At 37.8% G+C, this 24,550-nt stretch overlaps 1 protein-coding gene and 1 long non-coding RNA gene across 5 annotated transcripts in view; one reads left to right on the top strand and one right to left on the bottom strand.

Moving 5' to 3' along the window:
* Positions 1–1,010: 1,010 nt before the first annotated feature.
* Positions 1,011–20,782, top strand: LOC132694897 (uncharacterized). 3 transcript variants are annotated; one of them, XR_014137910.1, is made up of 7 exons: positions 2,938–3,041; positions 3,116–3,327; positions 3,764–3,913; positions 6,608–7,082; positions 8,443–8,617; positions 11,283–11,388; positions 20,695–20,782. It is a non-coding gene; the product is annotated as an uncharacterized LOC132694897 (long non-coding RNA). The 3 variants fall into 3 exon arrangements; XR_009617522.3 differs by lacking the exons at positions 2,938–3,041; positions 3,116–3,327 and adding an exon at positions 1,011–1,221; XR_009617521.3 differs by having other exon boundaries at positions 2,932–3,327.
* KDM5A (lysine demethylase 5A) overlaps positions 7,322–24,550 on the bottom strand; it is a 94,994-nt gene continuing 77,765 nt past the window's right edge. Inside the window, exons 25-28 of one of the 2 annotated variants that reach the window (XM_060658760.3) lie at positions 20,729–20,888; positions 19,376–19,596; positions 16,231–16,641; positions 7,322–9,439 (exon numbers count right to left, since the gene is read on the bottom strand). In XM_060658760.3, the coding sequence (XP_060514743.1) occupies positions 9,233–9,439; positions 16,231–16,641; positions 19,376–19,596; positions 20,729–20,888 (999 nt within the window). In that variant the 3' untranslated portion in view covers positions 7,322–9,232. Of the gene's footprint in view, positions 9,440–10,656; positions 15,378–16,230; positions 16,642–19,375; positions 19,597–20,728; positions 20,889–24,550 lie in introns of those variants that run through there. The other variant, XM_060658761.3, reaches the window with a different exon arrangement.

The raw sequence follows: 24,550 nt of genomic DNA, 5'->3' as shown, positions 1-24,550 counted from the left end.
TTTAATATCTAACCTAATTGCAGTTTCAACCTCCCCCAGAAACGTAGTCTTAACTGATCAGTACCATTGAGGTAATCTGTCACAGGGACCCTCTCTATCCACCTTCCCCACCTCAAAGAAAATATGGTAATCTGCCTGAGACCTCCTGATCATTCCCTAAAGGTAAAGTGACCTTGTTTGAAACAATCCTTTCTTCTCCTTTGCTAATAACTTCATTGCCCCACCCTCCCTCCTACAAAAATCTTCTATTTTGTACAGGTCCTCAGAGCCCCCCCCCCCCCCAACTTGCTAGATAGGATGCTGTCCTCATGAATCACTTAATAAAACCAATTAGATCTTCAAATTTACTCAGTTGAGTTTTTGTTCTTTAACAGGAGATAGTAAGGAAAAGTGTGGATGAGGGCATGGCAGCCCAAACAGAGCACAATAAATTGACAGACAACAATATACAGGAAGGGACAAAGGCATGAAACAATATTTATTCAAGTCATTGAATGTTTACCATATGCAGGGTATTCTTCTAGTTGCTGGGTATAAAGAGATGAAATAAAAAAAGCTCCTGCTCTCATAGAACTTATAAACAAATACAATACATATTGCAAAGTCCCATTAGGGGGTAGAATAAGCTGTTAGGAGAGAATAAGGGGCCTCTGAAGAGGTGGCATTTAAACTGACATCTTGAGAATGACAGAACTAGGAGAGCATTCCAGAAAAAGCCTCGGAAATGAACATCTGTGTCTGAAGCAGTGAATGGGGGTGTATGTGGAAACAGGACAAGCTTAGAAAGGTAAATGGGGCAGATTCCATAGGACAATGTGTTAAACAGGCTGGCTGTTTGGATAGTTCATTCTGGTAGTAATTTGCAAGATAAACTTGATTGACCAGACTAAAGAGTAGTGCAGAAATCCAGGGGAAAACTGAGGAGGGCTTGAGCTAATACATCACAATGAGAACAGAGGAGATAATTGCATACAGGAAGGGAGTGGTCAGAAAGAATATACGATGGTTCACAGAATTTTGGCTTACGCAACACACTCTTCTTTTGGAGGGAATAAAGAGGAACTGGTTTGGGGGTAGGAAGAAAAGTTTGGTTTTGACACAATGAGTTTGGAGTGATTAAAATCATACAAATAGAAATGCTTACCAGACAGTTGATTAAAGAACAAGCAAGCAAGCATGGACTGGTGATAATGATTTGGGAAACATCAGAGAATAAAAGTGGTAAGTGGTAACTGAAAGTGAACAAGAGCTTATATACCCCCAAAGAGGGTATATAAGAGAAGAGTCTTTGATGACACCACTTTAAAATGCTGATAGTGGTGACTAGGGAAACTTAGAGCTCTCCTGTTAGCTTCAATTTGCTCAAGTCAGTGTTAGGAGGGTACCTCTGCTGAGGGAAGAGAGGTGGTGGGTGAGGATTTGACAACAGTGAAAGTGGTAAGTAGTCTTTAAAAATGGAAGAGGTTGCTGGACCTTTGGGGCTTTGAGAACCCACCTACCTGAGTCAGTTTTTGGTACTACCAATCAGTGGTTTGTATTCAGTAATATTCAGCAGCCCATGAGAGCAAAGAGGTCAGATGGCTAAAATGATCCAGAAATAAGGTTCTGCAGGGCCAGAGTGATGGGGAAACACCATGAATGAGTGACAGGCCATGCAGTCTATGCTAAATGGAGAAGAAATGACCTGGAGACAGAGTGAACTGAAGATTCAAAGAAAAAAGTGATTAACTGGAGATTTTTGAGATCATAAACACACTAGGAGGCAAAGATCAAAGATAGGACATTAAAAATCAGAATTGTATGGGGGCACTTGGATGGTTCAGTCAGTTAAGCATCTGGCTCTTAATTTTGGCTCAGATCATGGGCTTGAGCCCCGCATTGGGCTCCATGTGGAGCCTGCTTGGGATTCTCTCTCCTTCCCTCTCCCCCTCTCATGCTGTAAGTAAATAAATAAACATTTAAAAAAAATCACAATAGTATGAATATAGGCCTAGACCTTAACATTTAGAAATAAGTTCTTGACACAATCCAAGCTATGGCCTTGGAATTGGTTTGCTAAATGAAGTGAAAAGGAGTATTGGAAAAAAAAGGAAAGAAAATGATTATTGGAGGTGAAGGTACAGAAACAGTAAAGTCAACCATTATCAGTGATATTGCCCAGAATAATGGTAGGGTTGGAGGTAGAGATGCTCTTGAACCATCCAAGTCCTGAATGAATGTAAAAGAGTAACCAGAGATGACAGTAATGAGGATAGATGATGGTACAGCTGAGTGTCAAAGGCCTCAATGTGTGGCAGTGGAAATCAGTAACACAAAGGCAACAGCCCCTATAATGTACTGGTTTATACCTTATAGTAGTAAAGTGAGAAAAAGGGCACCCTCAACTTGAAATAGTCCTAAGGTAAGTGCGGCTGAGAGCCAGGTTCCAGTTAATGAAAAAGTAGAAGTTCACAAAGGAATAGGGAAGCAAGTCTCTATAATGTATACTTATTTAAAGTAATCTCTGCCCAACACGGGGTTCAAACTTAACCCTGAGATCAAGAGCCGCATGGTCTGACTGAGCCAGCCAGACGCCCCTCTGTAATGCAAAAAAAAAAAAAAAAAAAAGGGCAGGAAGGGGCACAATAGGAACATGAATTGGAGATAGTAGGTGGTAACGCTGGAATACGAAGACAGAGGAAGGATGACTGGATGGGCTTTGATCTATTATTTATTCTTTATTGTAAGTAGGCTCCACATGAGGCTTGAACTCATGACCCTGAGATCGAGTCACATGATTTATTGAGCAGCCAGGTGTCCCTGGACTTCTATTTTAGATGGCAGCAGTGAATTACAGGGATGAGAAGCAAAGTGAATTAAACCAGCCTTAAATGTTCCAACTGGAATTCTGAAGTCACAGGTCTATGACAAAACAAACAGAAGTGCTGAGCATTGACCAAGCCTAGATATGCCTGAACTCTTCTAGGTTCCAAAAAGTTTTAACGATAAAACTCCATTTTGTGTCTCAGCAAAGCTTAGCCCCAAGTAGAGAGGATGGCAAGGTTAGGCCAGAGAGGACTAAAGTAGCCTACTAAGACTGAAGACCTGTGAGTGGCCTACTGGTCTCAGTGGGAAGGGGTCTTTGCTTTGAGTGGTGGAAAAATATTACTAAGATCAAATACCAATTCAGGAGGGGGGAGTCTAATAGGTCTGTCGAAATGTGTCTTCTACTCACCTTACCTCCACACAGTTGGGCACTGGACAGAACGAGATGCTAGTCTTGGGGCATACATAAAAGTGCTTGATGAACTCTGCAAAATCCAGACCCAAGTGAAGGGAAGACTATGGGTAAGCTCTAATATGTAAGTTAGTGACCAATACTTACATTTTCAAAAAAACAGAATATTCAATACAGTCTGTACAGTCCCGCCTTGGAAGTAATGAGTAGACTTTTTCTAACATTAAACAGGGATTTGGACTACATGTCCAAAATCCTTGTACTACTTCCTCTAGAAATTCTATAAAAGTTTTAATAGGAAACTCTTAAAAATCATCATCTAGGTCTTACCTCTCTAGAGGGGAGAGGGCTATAACTTTGTATCCACACAAACTAACCCACACAAGGTAGGAAACTTAGTCTCAAAAACACTAGTATAGGTAATATAGAGCTAAAAACCCATTAGTTATTTGATTCCTAAATCCATGTTCTTTACCTTATGTAATCCTAAAGTCCTCATCTGGGCTTTTAAGTTTTTGTTCATTTGCTTGTTTTTGTGAACTACAGACAATTCTGTCTTCATCTCTATATTCCTGGCAACTCATCAGGGTTCCTTAATACAAGGGTTACCAGCTGGACCTACCAAGCCATTTTCAAGACTTCCTGTGTTGCCTTTTTTCCCATTAACAAGACATACAACCTAGCTCCAAAGTCAAGGTTAGTGAAAATCTATGGTAAAGAAATTTCATGGAACTTCACTATATGGAAATGCTAATTAAATCTTTCTTCCTACTAAAACGTAGTAGAAAGTCTTTAAAGAAGAGGTGAAAAGAATCCAGAAATTCCAAAATCCCTCTATTTACGTAACATTTTTGTGTTCTTTTGTATTTTATCTCCTTGTGTATGTGACTTTCCAATTCATGGCTAATGGCTAAGATTCTGGACCTTCAATTTATTAATGTCAACTACAATGCCAAGGCTCCAAGAAATATTTGATCTAAACTGGGAGGACCCCACACAATTTTTAAAGAATCTGTCACTGTATGAAATTGCAGGTGTCTTTTTTTCGCTGGCAAGATTATTTTCCAAGTTAAGAGACAGCCAGATTTCCCCCCTCCTCGTTCCCACCAATCTTCCATACCAACACATATATACACAGTCACATACTTCATATTTGAGGCCAATTTCATCGAAAGCAGAATCTTAACATTTCCAGCAATGCCCACATGATCTGGTAACCTTGGCAATGAGTAAAAAACGCTACTTACTTCTCTGAAGTAAGCTGTAGTTTGAACTAGTTTTAAGCATGAGGCCAAAATAAAGTATTTCCTCATTTTCCCTGCTATGGTTTGCTACAAGGATCAAAGTGCTCAAGAATCAAAGGTGGGGAAATGGCTGTAGATCATTGCTGGATTCTTGCTGAAAGCAGGACAGGTGAAATCTTCAGGGATCACTTCTTCGACTTCACACTTTCTGAAAACAGTATTCTCAGTAATAGGCTAATCACACCAGTGATCAAATTACTTGAGGCCAGTATTTGATTTTATAGAGAGCAACTGCAGTATCAGAAACAGCTTTGACCCCGGGTGAAAAGCTCTCATGCACCTGCCAGTTTTCCTCAGGATCATCAATACTCAACACCAACATTTACCTTTACTTGGTTACCATTTACAGTTGACACCAATGTAAATGAGAGAGTAGGGGGGAACCTGAGCACACACACACAATTTTTTTTTTTTTATTTTTTAGATGTAATGCAAATAACCGTATCTAATATTCTTTTAGAAAACAAAAGAAATGGAAAACATGCTCAAAAAACAAGAAAACAAGTTATACTTTTCATAAGGCACCACCAAAAACCTTGGTAAATCAGAGTCCATATTATATTTAAGTGTCTCACTAACAAGTAAATAAATATGTAAGAGAATAATCAATAGAGGGTCTTGAGGTTTACAAAAGACATTCCTGTTTAGACATCTTGGAGTATTGCAAAAGTAAGAATAAGCTGGATACATCTACACCCGTCACATCCTTTCCCAGTGCACATCAGCCATTGCATAGTGGTGAGTGGATATGATCCAGGCCAAGAGAAGACTGCAATTCCAAAATAGATTTACATCCAATTGTTTCCTTCTCATGCTGTAAATATCATTCGGCACATCCATATCCAAAGAAGTAATGATATGCTTTAATTTAAAAAGGGGGGGGGGGCAGGAGTTTCAAAAGGTGAAAGACAAATCAATTGCCTGCTTTTTAAAATTTATACTTAACAGACCTACTGCAAAAGCAACTTTCTACACACATATGAAGCTAGTTCCGTATGTAAACCTTTATTGAACCTGGTTATATGTGGGACTTTAACAGCTTAATTTTCCACAATTTACAATTTTTAAATCCCACTCCAAATTGTCACTTTCTCCTTTAAAAAGGATATAGTCTCATCCTTTGAAAGAAAGGCTTTCTCAGTTTTTCCTTTCACCCTACTTTAAGTTCTGGCTCATATTCATACAAATGTACTACAGAATTAAAATACTGACAAGCAGGGAGTTTCTTTTACGTGCACTCAACTGCATCCAGAATGTTAAAATTAAGAAAAACAAATAAACAGACATTTCTTGGACACCAAAGACAAAAGCAGAGAAGAACAGAATTGAAGCACAGGTAAAAACTGTTCTAATCTTACAGGTCTGCTAGCTTTGCTAGGATTTTGATTATTAAAGTACATAGTAGACAATCACAGATTTAATGCTTATCTTTTCAATTATTCAAAGTATGACATACAGTAATTTGTAATTTTATTGAGGCACAAATTTGAATCATGCAGTGCAAAGGTGGTCTGCAGCAACTTAGGAAGGGAGTGTAACATCTAACTCTCAACATGGCTTTGTTGCAATAACTATCAGGAACTAAAATAGACATTTGTGGGAAAAAAATGTCCCCTCTTCTGCCAATAAGAAAGCTAACTACTACTAATGCTATAGTTGCACTTGTAAACTTGGGAATTTGCATAGTTCCACTGACCTACCCCTTTGAGAATATTAAAGACTTATGTAGCATTTTTAAAATTTCTCTTTCTATAACCTTCCCCAACATAGTTATAATGAAGATAGTAAGAAATATCTTTGAAAGAACTATCACAGAAGTTAAAACACCAATGGTGAAAATTTGCAACTCTGAAAAGTAAAGGAACATTTTAAATCAAATTTTAATATAAAATGTTACAACAATGAAGAATGGAGTAAGTTGTAAATAGGTAATTTCCTCTAACTGAAAACAATATTTTATATTAGAACACCAGCATGTCTTTAAATAGATGAATCTTAGTTCATTAATTCCAAAATTATAGACTTGTATATGTTCGTTTTTCTCTCTCTCTTTTTTAAACTAATGTCTCTCATCTGTTCTTCTCAGCCTTTGGTCGAGTCAGACCAAATCCTCTGTGACTTTCAAATAAATACAGAAAATCCCACCAAATCAACTGAATGATATATTTAAGTTTCAAAACAGAAGATAAACAGGGAGCTACTCATAGTTGAAGACTGTCTTGCATTTTTCTCTCAGATCTCCAGCTGGTAAATACTGTATTAAGGACATAAATTATTTCCTCAACAGCCACCTGCATCCACCCACCATACTCCAAGAAGCAGAGCACCAACTTAACTATCTTTCTCAGCATCCTCATGCCCTTCCACTGATGGCTGAGTAAAGTTAATGGGTGACTAGGAAGAAAAGATAAACTATTTTTAAATGTTTTCCACCAAGGCAGCCATCACTTAAAACTGCATTCAATTTTTAACCCAAAAGTATTTGAAGATCTTTGCAGAGAAGATGAAAGGCAAAAAATATTGTGCTTTCTTTTATAACATCAACCAGATAAAATTCTTAGGTAATAATATCTTTATAGACTGGTAAAATTAAAATTTATGAAATTGGTTAAAAGTTACCTTGTAATATCCCTTGAAATCTTAAATCATATACACACTTGAGATCATGCAGAGTGACGCTTATGACCCTTGTAACAGGTCAAAACACTAAAAATGTTATGCAATATTAAGGGAAGACTAAAAATTAGGTAGTTTGAACCATAGAGAAAGCATTTACAGAAACTGGGTTTTACAGGAAAAGTTTTTGTTTTTTTTTTTGTTTTGTTTTGTTTTTTTAGCAAGATGCCTTTTGAGTTAAATCTCATACCCACTCAAACTGTAACTGGACAGTACATTTCACTTCTAGTTACTAGAAGACATTTCTTTAAAAGAGACTGGGACAAAAAGGGAACAGGAGATTATAAGCTGTTCTCTAGGCCCACCCTGCTCCCCCCTTTTAAAAAGAAAACTGATAAATTAAGCCAAACCACAGATTTTTAAACAAAATAAAGGGACACGGCATAGTGAAGACAAAACACTATTTTTAGTTTTTTGGGGTTGTTTCTTTGTCCTTTAAAAAAAATTAGTCCCCTTCTAATAAAAGTTTCCATACAGCTTACCTAACACCTTAACAATAGAGAGCACAACAGGAGGGAAGAGGGCACAGCACCATAGTTTCAAACATTCACATACAAAAACAAAACAAACCAGCCATCACAGAAATAGTAAGACCAAGTTTCCCAATAGACAGGGACAAGTTCCAACAACACAAAGGAAATACAATGATCTATGAATAAAAACAAGATGGAAGATGTGGTCAGGCTAGGATGGAGAAGGAAGTGCTAACTCCTTGTACTACAAGGAAGGAATGGGGTTTCTTTATTAAAAAGCAAAAAGAGAAAGCAAGCCCCCAAATGGATTTTTGATGCTGAAAATTCTGTCATATGCTGCTGGTAACAGTAAATATATATATTTATATATCCATATATGTATATTAAAAAAGGAAAAATAATCTATTTATAGAACAGTCAGTAGTCAGAGACATTTAGAAAAAAGTAAAAACAAGTCCTTTTTTCTTTTTTTAAAAATGGATTTACTAAAACAACTTTATCACCCGGAGGTGCTACAACCCCATATCCTCTGATGAAGCCAGGGTGTTATTCAACAGCATCTGCTGTGGGCCAGTATCAGAAATTGCCAGTGTTGGAAACAGCAGACATCGGGGTCAGGGCTGCAAGGCAAAAAGCTGTTATTTGCTGGTCTTGCTCATGGCCATGCCTGAAGCCTGGTGGTCTGGTATACTTGTAAATGAAGGTTTCCCCGAAAAGCATGCATCACTGGGTCTCAGTAAAACATTCTGACTTGTCTTCTTTTCTTTTGCAGGAGCCTGGATCCATGTACCTGCTCGTCTCTAAAATGCAGACCCAAGACAGCAAGACTTCTCAAAGCCAAAAAAAAAAAGGGCTCCTTGCCTTGAAATAAGAAAAGCTCTTCTTCCCAGAATCCAATCTAGTCAGACTTCTGAACTAGATGACACACTCCTCCTTAGGAAGATAAGGTGATCTGCCTCTCATTTGGGGTTTTCTTCTTGGTACAAACACACACAAGTAGCTGGGGTCTAGACTGTGCTACTATCCCATGACTACTAACAGGAGTAACTTTGGCCCTGTTGCTCCCATGGCTATATCCGTAGGGCATTACATGCCAGGTAACAGTGGAAGGAGAGTGGTACTCTCACTCCTGTCCAACTGTCCTAAGGAGAGCCAAGTAGTCAGCACCTCCAGACAGTACTGCCTCTAGGTTGTAAACCTCTAACTAGTATCAACTGGCCATAAGCCACATCCTACATGCCCTGCTAACATACCAATGTATTAATGCCAACCAGCCACTCTAGAGCTCAATCAAATGTCTGGCTGTAAAGTAACATACCGTACTCAGAGGAGACATAAACTGAAATACTGGCTGCTGTACCAAAGACACCCTCTGCATAGATGTGTTGAAGAGAATGTAGGTCACACAGTCCATGCAAAGAGGAAGTCCGCTAAGAGGACTTTCTCTGAAGGCCATTTGTCTTTGGAAGCAACATTCTGAGTGGATCTAAACCACTCTACTTGATGACTAAGGTCTCAATGTGGTCCATTTCCCCCCATGTCCCAAACTAACCCAGCAACTGCTAACTGGTCTCCTTAAGATCCTCCATTGGTAGTTTGTAGCTCATTATGAAGGAAGGAGGTGGTGCTTGACCTGGGCTATCTGGCCCTTGCTTCTTTGCACAGTTTATACAGATGTAATCTTCATTTTCAGCCATTTCTGGAGATACACCCACACAAACTTGATGAAACCACTCATCACAGCCACCATCACATTGTACCCAGTCTACCTGTAGGAGACAAGATTGAGGAATGTTTAGGTTACATAAACATTAAGCCTAGAAAAAAAAAAAGCAAACCAAAGAGCTTTCTTGGCTTAAATGATAGCAAATAACTGGGATGTCCAGAGACAGACAATGACTTTTTATGGGGTTACTTTTTAAAGAAAGAAGCTGGGAAGTTAATATCCCCAAATTATATTTTACCACAGTATGTCCACAAAATTAGGCCTCTTAGGTACTCCATTACCTCATAAATACCCAGGGATCCTTTTGAGGCAGAAACATGTTTGAGAAAAACTTGACAAAAAAGGAACTTCTAATAGAGCAGCCAAGTAGTTTTAGCTAATATTAACAATTTCTAGACGCTAAGACAATGCAATTATCAATCAAGAAAGGAAGAGTACAACAATGTGAAGGCAATCCTGTGTATTAGCTTTATTTCAAAGAGATAAGCCAAAGTACTAAGAGCATTAAATACCTTTTTAGAAAAGCAGTCACATAGGCCACTTTTAAAACTAATATTTTTTATTCTTCTCTTCTTCCGTTACAAATACAACTCCCTATAAAAAGTTAGCAAATATCAGAGGTCAAATCTTACAAATTAACCAATTAAAACAGTCAAAGTCACAGGTCAATAGATCACTCTGGGGTTTAAAATTCAAGTCTGTATAACTGATAGGTCAGTGGCAGATGCCAGGCAAACTTTGACCCTTCAGAGGATATTGTAATCATAGAAGGCTAGAAAGGGACTGTAGTTTGGTGACTTTATTAAGCCTTGGGCCTGGAGTTAACAATAAGATGATTTGGGTTTTTGTATCTGGAGGGTGAATGTGGTAGTTTTTATAACTGATGTCATGGCAGATGAGAACCTTTAAGATTAAAAGAGCTACTCTTCCTCTCCCCAGTACAAAGTGGATCATCTCACTGGCAACTTACAAAGCCACTTACAATGAGCTTTGCCAGTTTTCAGAGCAAAGTAAGGAGTATGAAGGGATCAAAGAGGTACCTCAGTGAAGTTTATGAGAAAAGAACAGAGGAGGAAGGTTTGGGCTAGGTAAATGAGTTTCAGGGAAAGTGAGTAGTTTCTAAATTAGTTTCCGAGTACTCGAAGAGTTATCAAAATGATGATGCTCATGTTAGTGGTTTTAGGGTTGTAATAAAGCATGGGAAAAATCACTTGTCAAAAGAATCTTTCTGCTTCCATTGTTCCTATTCTAGAGTTCTAGTTATTAGGAGACAGTGCTGTGTACAATAAAGATTACTGAATTCAGTCACAAGTTCTGAATTCTGATGTGTACAATTTGAGGCAAAGAATTTAATCTCAGTAAGGCTCAATTTCCTCATCTGTAAAATGGAGATAATATTCTGTTTACAGGATTATTTAGAAGATTAAATGAAATAATGTATGGTAAAACAGCTAGCTCACCGAGTGGCATCTTTCAAGATCACAGTTTCATGCCTCTACTCATTATACTATCTTACACAAGATCCACTTTGCACTTTGAAATAACTGCCTGTAGCACTGCTTCTCAAAAACGTGTAGACCACTTACATAGAATTGCCTGTTGTGTTCATTAAAAGTACGGCTGAGACCCATCCCAAACCCAAACCTACAGACAGAATATCTTGGGGGTACAAACCAGAGCTTATATTTTCAGTCAGATTCTAGGTAATTTTTATATTTTCTAAATTTGATCATTCCTAGTACTTTGTGATACTGCTTGCTGGTAAATTCAGAGCAATTTAACAATTCCTTCCTAAAACAAATTCTGTTTTTGTTCTGTAATTATTTATGTAATATTTAGTTTCTGAAGTCAGTGCAGTAAAGAAAATTGAACTGTTCCTATTGCAGCAAACTACTATATGAAAGACAAAAGAGGGAGATAAATGACTTCTTTGCAACAAACTAAACATATAGGTACTATAGCAATGAAGATTTACAAAGTGCTAATGTGATGGTAAGTAACTTGGGGTAAGTGTTTTGGCTATTTGGCACTGGTAACGAGAACTGGGAAGATGATCTGTGTTTCTTTGGGCTGCCCAAATTGGAGATATTACCCTGTTTATGATGCCACCCTGAACCAGTAGATAACTCTAGTCCTACTTTCAACCTTCTTAATCTAGTCCAGTCCCCATTCATGCTAACCCATAGGATAAGAAAGTTCCCAATTTATCAGTATATCCTGCCAAGAAAAAGTGGCCCTATCTTTTTAAAAATCTAATTCTGCACTGCATTCCAGGTTTCCCCAAATTAAATCTATCAGTCTCAAGTAAGGATGAGAACACATTCTCTTTTGTGATTTTGGCTAGAGGTCCACTCCTAGAGCCTAGCTCTCCCACCATTCCAAAACAGTATAAAACTTTTCTTGAGACATTTATCAGTACACAGATTGTATCTCAGCCTACAGGTTATATATCAATTTACCCTAATAATCTAGCAGGGAAAAAACAATCCTTCCCTTACTAGTATCTTTTTGTCATGTTCATGTACTAATAACAATCCAATTCCAGTTCTACTTCTGTTTGAAAAGGCCCATAGGGTCATAAAGCAAACCAAAGTTTGGAATTTCAACTGAATTAACTGAAGATTTGACACAGGGGCAACAGATTGTGTACTAGGCTGAAAACTCAAGAACACAGAACTTGGTTTTCCGCACATTAGGCTCTAATAGTCACTTCCCCTTTCATTGGTTTTAAGAAATTTACTTATCAAATCACAAAAATAATTAAAAAACTTCACAGCTGTGAGTTGTTCAAATATTAACTGATAAAAGATTTGAAAGTATAGTACAAATACATTACCAGTTGGATTGGGGGAAATTTTTAAAGAGAAATACATTAAATACAGGAAATAATGTTAATTTAGTATTTCCTGTGTTGCTATACGGTTTCATATTTACACTTAAAAATATTTACCATATTTCATTTTGTTCACTTCACAGGGCCTTATTACTGCACTGGGAAAAAAGAAAGCCTGGTGATTTAGTGATAGTCTTAGCTTAGTTACCCGACCAAGCTTTTGTTATTTTGGCATTCAATCTCTACTGCACCAAGGTTCCCTGCAAAAACCAGATTCGAAATTTAAAACAATTCACTTAATGAAGTACAAGAGAACAATGTTCAGAATCCTTGTGTATATTTTTTTGATGCTCTTAACATTAAGTGGCCAGCTCTCTTAGCCCAAGATTGATGTGTTTCCCAAGATAGGAATTTCAATGCTAAAACTGGAAAGTCCAGGCAAACTGGGACAGTTCGTTACCCAATCTCACATCACCACTTGTTGAGGGTAATCCAACCTTTGATTACCTGTGCTTTTAAAAAGAGATATGAACTAATAATGGAAAGGCAAATACTTTGGCTGAGATAGCACCCTATGAAAATCTTTTAATACATCAGAGTGGCTGACAAAGAGTAAAAGTGAGACATAGGTTTATCAACTTCATCTCTATTTAACCATCTAAAACTTATGGAAATAGTAATGGGTAAGGAAAAGGCCCACAGGAAAAAGGTAAAAAAAGGTAAGGGAAAAAAGTCTATTTTCATAAGATGATTAAATATTCTAATACAGGAAAAAAAAGGTTACTTAAATGTTAGCTTAAAGAATGTGCTCCTTTTCAAGTTAACTTCTTTTACTTTTGGTATCAGTAAGACTGAATGAAAGTGGCAGACTTCAGGGAGAAGATTCCGAACCTTAAAACTAATTTTTTGAAAATAGTTATTTTTTTTTCATTATTTTTAAAATTAATTACACCTTGAAATTAATTTGATAGTGGTGGAAAAGAGACCTTTTTTTTTAAACCCTTTCCCATTATTCTGGTAATATTTTTCTTTTCTCTTTCTAAAACATCTTGAAATTGAGGCTAGGTACGTTTAGGTAGCCCTTCAAAGTTTTCTCAATCTGCACATTGTGGGGGAAAAGTAATAGTAATTATTGGTTAGAAATATGGTAAATGTACATTTACCTAAATATGAACAAACGCTAGAAGTTATTTTTTGCTTCGTGATATTTAAAGAACACAGACTTCTCTAAAAACATTCTTCTTTTTTAACCATCATTTTATGCCATGCATTAATTTGGTTTTCTTAGAAAAATACTATACTTCAAATGGAGAAAGTTGTAAAATTCTTTACAAAGCAGTTGAAGAAATACACCTCTTATTTAGTAAAACTAGTTTCAAGAACAAACGTGGAGAACCATAAATATTGCAAAACAGCAATGATGAGCAAAATGTTTACAATCTGAAATAATTTCTGTTTAAAATTAAACACATTAGGGGTACCTGGGTGGTTCAGTCAGTTAAGCATCTGACTTTGGCTCAGTTCATGAGTTAGAGCCCTGCAACTGGGCCCAGTGCTGATGCCTCAGAGCCTGAAGCCTGCTTCAGATTCTGTGTCTCCCTCTCTCTCTACCCCTCCCTTGCTCATGCTCTCTCTCTCTCTCTCTCAAAAATAAACATATAAAAATTTTTATTAAAAAATTTATTTAAGAAGTTAAATTAAACACACTATAAAAATGCAACATTTAGGGGTGCCTGGGTGACTCAGTCAGTTATGTGTCCAACTTTGGCTCAGGTCATGATCTCACTGTTTATGAGTTCGAGCCCTACATCGGGCTCTCTGCTGTCAGCACAAAGCCTGCTTTGGATCTTCTGTCTCCCTCTCTCTCAGGCCGTACCTCCCCACCCCCATCCCTCTCTCAAAAAAGAAAAAAAAAAAAAAAAAAAAATTAAAAAAATTACAACATTTACTGTTTCTTTTATGTAAACTAATGACAGGTTAAGACACACCTTCCTTACCTTTGTATGTGTTTTAACAGTTTGAAATAGACATTTTCTCTGAATGTGCAGTTAAATCTCCCTCAGTTCTATTAAGACAACTTTCCAGATTAAAAAAAAAAAAAAAATACCTTTAACATTAGGAGCAAATCTCAGGGCTCACTTAAAAATAACCATTACATCCTTAACATTTATACTGCATTTTGGTTAACAAGTGTTTTCATATAAATGATCTCCTCTTAATTCTCATAACCCTGAGAGTAAGCAGGGCATGTGTTAAATTATTTAACAATTTTATAGCAGATGATAAAAAAAACTGCTTGTAACGTTTATATGCTACAGGAAGATAATGGATGACCTGAGCCATATTTACGATGCTGAGCAGAAGAGGGGAAAGATTATTAGGTGGAAAGGTGAAAAAACAGAAAGCAAAAAGTTTGTGATGGATATAAACATTGTAGGAAGGATGATAGGAAAGCTTAAAAAAGAAACACCATCTTGCTGCCAGTCCTGAAACTGCCATAAAATTAGTTTAAAAAAGGGAGAAGCTTCTGCCAACATGAGCTGCTAATACTTCTTCAGTACCCAAAGAAAAAGTTAACCTTTCATCAGCTTCTTTAATAAACAAATTCGGATGAGAATAAATTCAAAATGAAAGAAAAATAATATACACACATATATAATGTAACTACTAAAATGTTTTAAAATATTCATAAAACAGAAACATTTATATAATAAAGATACAAAAGTGAACAGGTTTTATGACATAACATAAAATAAGCCATATAGAAAAAAAGACTAGAAGGAAACACAGTAAAATATTTGTAGATATTGTCCTTGGAAGGTTAGACTATGGGATATGTGTCTTACCATATATATATTCATTTTCTAAAAATGAGTGGAAAACATTTAATAAGTGTAATTTAAATATAAGTGTCATTCAGTTTTGGAATGTGCTTTTGTACTTACATCTTAATTATTGGTGGGGTGGGGGATATTAGTGGAGAAAACCTGGTCTGGGAGCCAGGAAACCATGGTTCTACGTTTGGCTTTGCACTAATTAGCTCTATGACTTTGATCACATCATTTATCTTCACTGAGTCCTGGTTTCATCATTTGTAAAATGAAGAGCCTGGACAAGGTGACCTCTTCAAGCTCTAACAAGAATCTGACTGAGGAGGGAAGTAAGGGAATAATGGTGCAGTTATATTCTCTGTTCATATATTCAAACTGAAGAGGTATTACAATTTAAGTACCAAGTGGTATAATAAGCCTTATCAAATAAAAACTATGAATTTACTAATAATCTTGATGGGAACCATAACAGATGCCTCCAGTCATTGAATGAACTGGGATTTTTCATAAAGTCCATCCATCTTACTCAGAAGTTCATAACATCAATATTACTTAAAGAATGGCCATCAGATAATTAATATACTGAAATTTTTAAAATAATACCTCTAAAGATCTTAATTATTTCTTCACAAGGTATTTGAAAAACTCTTACTCCATTTAGAAGAATGCACACAGGCCTGAGTGTTGGTAAGACACAGACCAAATGGGAAGATTTAACCCCTTAGTTTAGGTCTTTAGAACAAATCTTAATGCAATTTTCCAGAGCTCTTAAAATACTGGCCCAGAATGTTTTCAGGCCACTGTGACTAACCGACAAGGTATTTAGTTCTCTGAGTCACCCTACAGGGAAGGCAAAAGACTACACCAAAACTGCTATGCCAGCTCCACATGAAATGCACTGCTACCCAGGGTTATCACATAGCTTCTCTCTGCTCTTGTCTCTTTATGTTCACTAAGTACCTGATTTTTAAAGCACAATATCTCTTCTATTAAGCACACTGACCTAACAGCCTCATAATTCACAACGGTTTATAGAAACTGTAGAAAACATATTAAGTTGGAAGCCCAAATTCTAGAATCAAAACCAGATTCTCATTTCATCAAACTTCTGTCTGGAGAACTGCTGCTCCTTGTCCTCTCTCCCACGTGACCGTATAGTTAAGAGCTCACCTTGTCCTTGCAGGGCCTCTGGCAGTTCTGTGCTGCACACACAGCATTTTCGTCATCAGACTCTTCCGCTCCTGACCAGTCGTACTTTGAGGGGATGTCCAGCACTTTTTTCTCTCTCTTCTTCTCAGTAGTCTCTTTCACAAGGTCAACTTTGGCTGCAGCAGCCTTCTCCTTCTTCTTCTTTCTCTCTTCTTCTTTTGCCAGTTTCTTGGCCAGTTTATTCAGCTCCTTTGATTTTTCTGCACTTAGTTTTAATTTCTTCTTTTTAGGTTTATCCATTTTCTTTAACTCCTTGGACTTCTGTTTTCCTTCTCCAAAAAGCTGTTCTACTTTTTCTAGCTTCCGTTTCCGTTTCTTCTCTGAAGAGTCTTTTCCTTTTATTTTTAATGGCTTCTCTTCCATGCTGTCATCCTTCATCAATATAAAATTAGAAACAATTTTAAAGCAAGACATTTATTTTATTTTAAATAATAATCTTTCTTACTATTTTTTCATTCATTTTAAGTAGGCTCCACTTCTGGCACGAAGCCCAACGTGGAGCTTGAAATCACAACCCTAAGATCAAGACATCAGCTGAGATCAAGAGTAGGACACTTATCTGACTGAGCCACCCAGGTACCTCTAAAGCAAGACATCTAAAAAGTTTTATTCTCTTATATGAAGTATCTTGAGTAGACAACCTTAACAAAAACAAAAACAACAGCAACAGAAAGTAGAACAGAGGTTACCGGGAGCTGAGGAGAGAGGGAAATGGTATTTATTGTTTAATGTGTACAGAAGTTCTGTTTGGGATGATTATGGAAATTGACAGTGGCAATAGTTGTAGAACACTGTAAAGGCAATTAACACAACTGAACTGTATACTTAGAAGGATTAAAATGGTAAATTTTATGTTGTGTACATTATATATAATAAATGTTCTAAAGATATTTAAAAGACATTTTAAGAAAGCAAATATAGGGGCGCCTGGGTGGCTCAGTCAGTAAGCGTCCAACTTCGGCTCAGGTCATGATCTCGCGGTCTGTGGGTTCGAGCCCCGCGTTGGGCTCTGTGCTGACAGCTCAGAGCCTGGAGCCTGTTTCAGATTCTATGTCTCTTTCTTCCTCTGACCCTCCCCTGTTCATGCTCTCTGTCTCAAAAATAAATAAATGTTAAAAAAAAATTTTAAAAAAAAGCAAATATAGGGGCGCCTGGGTGGCTCAGTCAGTTAAGCATCTGACTTCAGCTCAGGTCATGATCTCATAGTTTGTGAGTTCGAGCCCCGCGTCAGGCTCTGTGCTGACAGCTCAAAGCCTGGAGCCTGCTTCGGATTGTGTCTCCCTCTGCCCCTCCCCCTTTCACGCGCTGTCTCTCAAAAATAAATAAATGTTAAAAAAGAAAAAGAAAAAAAAAAAAAAAAGCAAGCACCTGGGTGGCTCAGTCGGTTAAGCCAACTTCAGCTCAGGTCATGATTTTATGGGTTCATGAGTTTGAGCCCCACATCAGGCTCTCTGCTATCAGTGCAGAGCCCACTTCGGATACTCTGTCCACCCGCCTCTCTCTCTGCCCCTCCCCCGCTTGCACAAACACGTGCACATACTCTCTCTCAAAAATAAACATTAAAAAACAAGAAATCAAATGTTAATATTCAATGAAAATAATGGCAAGCCTATATAAAACATCTGACTTTAGATTACTAGGGAAAAAAGATCGTTGTTAGCATATATTAGTATAGTGTGTAGCACCTCTGTTTAACTGAGATAAAACATACACATAAAGCTAAAAGCTCTAAATGTACACTAAATTATGTAACAAGTTTTTTGGTCTTCATTTACTACTACTACAGTTCTTTACTAACTCACAATTAATAAATTCCTGAAGGCCAAGTTATCAAAAGGGTTGGCAAAACCTAAAACTATATCCATGATCTCATTACAAAAGATACGTAGTAACTTTGGCAAGGGCTAGAACAAAAAACTCTTATTTTTTTTTTTCAATTTTCTAATATTTTTCTGATTTCTATTATATGCCAATGTAATAAACATTAAAAATTTTAACAGTAAAAGTATGTCTAGCAACAGAAAGTACAAGGAGGAGGTACAGAAAGGAATACTGAAAAACATTAAGCTTGATAGTTACTTAAGAAACACCACTTGAGAACTCCTTTTGTGACATATCTGAAACTGGAAAATCTTTGACAGGAACCTAAGAAACCTCAGAATGCAAAACACTGCATTATAAATGTCTGAAGTCTATCACATCTTGCACTATAAATTTACCCTCTCAATACTTTGTGTTTCCTTATGTGTAAAATAAAGAGGATCAGATGAGATAATGGATGAGAAGTAAACCCTTTGTATTTTGGAAAACACTATCTAAATGAGACTACCTTTGATCTGAATTCCAAACCAAAAACTATCATATGCCATGTATATCTGTATCAACTGCCAGTGACATCGTACCATTCCATTACATGGAAATAAGTAATAATGAAAAGAACATTAGGAGTCCAGTGCCAGAGCTGGAATCCAGGTCTCTTTGTTTTTACTAAATGTGTGATCTAAGCAAGTTTCTACCTCTCTGACCCTTAATTTCTTCATGTGTAGAATGGGCTCAATACTTGCCCATCTATCCTTTCCTCTCCCCTTCAGGATTATGGTGAGGATCAAATGAGATCACAGATAGAAAAACATCATATAAACTGCAACCTGCTATGAGGTATTAATATATGAACATGGACTCTCTTGCCTACCCCAGTCTGCTTCTATTTAACCTTTCCCTTTTATTCTCCCCTCCTCCCCTATTTAACCCTTCCCTTGCTTCTTTTTTTTAACCACTATATTTTCTTCTGCCTTCTCTTTTGGGCCTTTCAACAGTGGGAGTCTGGGATAAGGAAGTTGTTCCTTCCTTAGAAGAACTGGTAGTTTTCAGTGCCCTCCTTTCTTTTTAGCAGAAATGGTGTTTACTTCCCCCGCCCCCCCCAGATATTATATAAAATCTTAATAAAGAAAATGAAAAAGCAGAACTACTTTTGGCTTAATGGAAAAAAAGTAGGATAGCCACAGTACTACCCACTCAGCCATCCCCATCCTGGCATTTGTGGTACCTCCAAAGAACCAAGACATTCTAAAACGTTAAAGCCATGGTTTAAGCTTTAAATTCTTGCCTCCATGATATGCAGGAATCTGTCTTCAGAGGGTGGGTGTGTGGCCTGCAAAATCCGCCAAATGTGTTGAGTCTCATCCAGAGATACTTCTAGGAGATCCCCAACCATCATAAGTTCTTCCAGCTGGGCTTTAGCGCCGGGTGACAACTCCAACACTGGAGGTTCCAAACTCCGGGGCACCAAAGGGCTCTTCCGAGGTTGTTTCCTGGGGGTACTAGAACCTTTCCAATAAAACAAAAGACAAAGCAAAAAAATGAAAACTATCAACAAACTGTAATGTTTCCAAAGTAAATATTTAGGGGAATGGTTCCTCCTCCTCTAATACTTACTTTAGACATCTGAATTCACTGCATCCATATTAAAGTTAGAATAAAATCTTCAAAAAATACAAAACAAAAAAGATCTAGAATTCTAATGCCCACTCTCAAAAATTAGCTAAGAATAAAAATCTGGATCCTTAGTGATTCTTCACTCTGTGACTGAAGTGGAAAGGGAATGTGAAAGAATCTCTTAATCCATTCTCTGTTTTAGAGGGGACCAAAAGATTAGTAAGCACATGAGCTGCCCTATATAAATAAGGTGCTATCCTCCTAATAAACCAACGATAATATGCTGTTCCATAAAATCCTGAATGAAGAGAGAAACACCCTTTACTTCCCAGACGTGTGACCTAATGATATATTTTCAATGGAGGAAAGGAAAGTGGACATACAAGAGCAATTATCTACCAAAGAAAGGAAAAACTTTCTAACAAAGCTTTCCAAAACAAGAATGAATACTCTTTTTTTTTTTAATTTTTTTTTTCAACGTTTTTTATTTATTTTTGGGACAGAGAGAGACAGAGCATGAACGGGGGAGGGGCAGAGAGAGAGGGAGACACAGAATCGGAAACAGGCTCCAGGCTCCGAGCCATCAGCCCAGAGCCTGACGCGGGGCTCGAACTCACGGACCGCGAGATCGTGACCTGGCTGAAGTCGGATGCTTAACCGACTGCGCCACCCAGGCGCCCCAAGAATGAATACTCTTAAAAAGCAACAAGTTCCTCAACAACTGGTAATGAACAAATAGAGGCCTATTAGAGATTTTATATTAATGAAAGATGGAACTAGAGAGCCTCTAAAGTTCTTCTTATTAGGACTCAATAATTCAATGCAAGTTTTTTCAGGTTACCACCCAGTAACATAAAATGCAAACAGGGACGTAGCTTTTCCTAACCAAAATTGCATTTTCAGGTTTTACTAGCATTTCATGGCTAGGATATACATTTAAGAGAGATTCACAGTCTTGATTAATACAATTTTTTTTCTCACTGGTTTCAGGCCTATCTTTTCCACATTGCTTTAAAGGTAATACCTTGAGAACAACTCTTAGAAGCAGAAGAATAAGCATGTTCTGCACAGAACGAAGGTGCTGTCCACATGTGAGTGACCACCTCTTCAGACTTAATGGGAATTTCTTCATCACAAAAAAGATTGGGTTCCAGACTACTGGAGGACTTCACACTGGCTGTGTCCTAAGGAAGAAACAAAGAGGGGTATTCAGAATTAGAACCACTTAATTTACCCTGTGACAAAGATCTAAATGCAGGCTTTGTAATATACTAAAAATACAATTGTAAAATTAGATACATAGTATTAAATAGGACAGAAAATGCCCACTGGGAGGAAAAACAGTAATGATTACAGTTTCAAGCCAAAAGGAAATGAGTAAAGCTCAAAAATAATCCACAGAGATAATAAACCTCAAGAAAATTACTATTAGGGGAGCATGGGTGGCTCAATCAGGTAAGTATCCAACTTCGGCTCAGGTCATGATCTCACAGTTCATGGGTTCAATCCCACGTTGGGCCCTGTGCTGACAGCTCAGAGCCTGGAGCCTGCTTCGAATTCTGTGTCTCCCTCTCTCTCTGCCCCTCCCCTGCTTGTGCTCCATGTCTCTCTCTCAAACATTAAAAAAAAAAAAAGGTACTATTAAATAATCTACCTTCTACAGTCTACATCTCATAAAAACTCCTATACCAAGTTAGACAATCTTGACACTTAAAATGGACTTAGGAGGGGAAGAAAGGTTTAGACATGGCGTCTTAAGGACACAAATCATTTAATCCAGGAGGCACCTGGGTGGCTCAGTCAGGGGTCCAACTTGATTTTGGCTCAGGCCATGATCTCATGGTTTGTGGGATCGAGCCCCGCATTGACTTATAGCATGGAGCCTGCTTGGGATTCTCTCTCTTGCACTCTCTCTCTGCCCCTCCCCTGCTGGTGATCACTCACATACTCTCTCTCTCTCTCTCTCTCTCTCTCAAAATAAATAAACCTAAAAAAACATTTAATCCTCTCTAAAGGTTCTCAAACCTAGAAGCTTATCAATTGCTCTTGCAACAAAAAGCCTCACTGACAACATTCAAATTATATACTTCTGACAGCTCTAGTTGGTTCTCAGATTCCCCTGTAGTTCGTTTCCAGAAGCTCACATGTACAGCTTTAATGAACAATCAGTAAGACAGAAATCACAGGTATTTCAGCAAGGATAATTTAATAAAGTGAACTGGTTAGATGTATATTAAAGGCTGAAAAGGCAAAATGGAAACACCAAGCTAACACCAAGAGAGAGGTGCCAACCCTAGAGCTTGAGGTAACAAAGCTCAGAGAAGGAGCCCTGTGGAGTTGGGACCCATACCTCTGAGAAGGAAGTGCTGGCCAGTTAGTTCTGCTATCTCTAATGGAACATGATGTGGTTGGTTTCAGGGATGTGAAAAAAAACAACCACAAATTGGAACCAGTTCCCGATGCCAGAGTAAAAAAAGAAGGGGGAAAAAAAGCATGCAATTCAGAGACGACACAAATGGAGGCTAAAACAGGGGAAAGATCATGTCCCTTCTTACTGTCCAGGCCTTTTAATATTCTCTAATGTCCTCTTATTGGCAGAAGGAAGGCAGTAGGCAGAAAACAAATGTGTAGAGCAGGAGTTGGTTGGCATATTGCAACCCAGTTGGCAGCTCACTTTTTGTATGGAGTAAGAACTAAGAATAGTCTATATTTTTAAAGAGTTGTGGGGGGAAAAAAAGAATATGCAATAAAGACCACATGTGGCTTACAAAGCCTAAAATATTTACTAAGCTTTATGTGTGTTATTTATCTAATTGTATATTAATTTGTGTTAATATATACACATTACAGAAAAAGTTTAGAAACCCCTAGTGTAGAGTCCCATCCCCAGCATCACAAAGCAGAGTACAGAAGAGTGAGTTAGGAGATGAGAGACCACAGGGGTGCCTGGGGGGCTCAGTCTGTTAAGTATCCGACTCTTGATTTCAACTCAGGTCATGATCTCATAGGTTCGTGGGTTCGAGCTCCACACTGGGCTCTGTGCTGACAGTGCAGACCCTGCTTGGGATTCTCTCTCTTCCTCTCTCTCGGCCCCTCCTTTCTCTCTCAAAATAAATAAATAAATTTAAAAACAAAAAGGAGACGAGAGACCACAGCTTAAAGACTAGCACAACACCTGCCTGATTCTCTTTGTACAGTGGACAAGAGGAAGATCATGAGACTATCCTTAATTAAATAGGACACTTAAAAGGTTTTATAAGAGAATTCTTTTTTTTTTTTTTTAAACGTTTATTTTATTTTTGAGACAGAGAAAGACAGAACATGAACGGGGGAGGGTCACAGAGAGAGGGAGACACAGAATCTGAAACAGGCTCCAGGCTCTGAGCTGTCAGCACAGAGCCCGATGCGGGGCTCAAACTCACGGACTGCGAGATCATGACCTGAGCCGAAGTCGGATGCTTAACCGACCAAGCCACCCAGGCACCCCTTATAAGAGAATTCTAAAAGACAATGTCACTCACTGAGAATTTAGGAATAGCAGTTTACAGTCATCTTCCCTATTCAAAAATTTAATTTCTAAAAACCATCAGATGGAAGAATACTTTAGTGCACCCCCGCTTTAGTTCCCAGACGCTTCTTCTCACTGACTAGAATTGTCTTTCCTGACTTTGATTCTACTCATTTCATTATAACTCATACACGGAACTTTCTGTTAAGATTTCAAAATGGAAAGGACAGTGATCAGAAAATAATGATGGAGGGGCACCTGGGTGGCTCAGTCAGTTAGGCATCTGACTTCGGCTCAGGTCATGATACTGCGGTTCATTGAGTTTGAGCCCACATCAGGCTCTGTGCTGACGGCCTGGAGCCTGGAGCCTGCTTCTGATTCTGTGTCTCCCTCTCTCTCTGCCCCTCCCCCGTTCATGGTCTATCTGTGTGTGTGTGTCTCTCAAAAACTAAACACTAAAACAATGTTTTTAATTAAAAAAAAAAAAAGAAAAAGAAAACAATGATGGAAAATAATGATAGCTAAAAAGAGGTTTTTAAAAAAATTACTTCCCCAAGGTGATGCATGAAATGTGAATATGTACAATACTGACTTAGGTAAGATAAAGACACATTTTTAGCCCTCGAACAATCACTGAAAACAAACAAAAAGAGGTGTGAGGTAAGAAGTCAATAATGGAAATGAAACATTAAATTTTTTTTTAATTAACCCAAAGAAGGCATGAAAAGTGGAACACAGGAACAAAAACAAGAGATTAATAAAAAATCAGCAAGATGATCAACTTAAACACAATCATGTCAACAACTATGTTAAATGAAAAATGGACTAAAAAAAAAGAAAATAGACTAAACACTACCAATGAAAAGACAGAGACTGTAATATTACTTTAAAAACAAAACACAAAAAACAAGACTTAACTCTGTATTTTATGAATGCATATATATGTAGAATTACAGTCCAGAAAGGACCCTCTATATATATGCTATCTACAAGAGACATATTTTAAATACAAAAAAATTGAGTCTTTCCACCAAAGCTCAAGCCACCCAAGGATTAAAAAGGAGCACCTGCGTGGCTCAGTCAGTTAAGCGTCCAACTTCAGCTCAGGTTACAATCTCACGGTTTGTGAGTTCGAGCCCTACATTGCACTCTGTGCTGACAGCTCAGAGCCTGGAGCCTGCTTTGGATTGTGTTCCCTCTCTCTCTGCCCCTTCCCCACTCACGGTCTCTCTCTCTTTCTCAAAAATAGATAAACGTTAAAAAAAAAAAGGTGGGGGCGCCTGGGTGGCTCAGTCGGTTAGGCGCCCCACTTCAGCTCAGGTCATGATCTCATGGTTT

The sequence above is a fragment of the Panthera onca genome, chromosome B4 (assembly GCF_046562875.1).
Source record: "Panthera onca isolate mPanOnc1 chromosome B4, mPanOnc1 haplotype 2, whole genome shotgun sequence".
Lineage (NCBI taxonomy): Eukaryota > Metazoa > Chordata > Mammalia > Carnivora > Felidae > Panthera > Panthera onca.
This window is presented reverse-complemented; position numbering and strand designations above follow the sequence as displayed.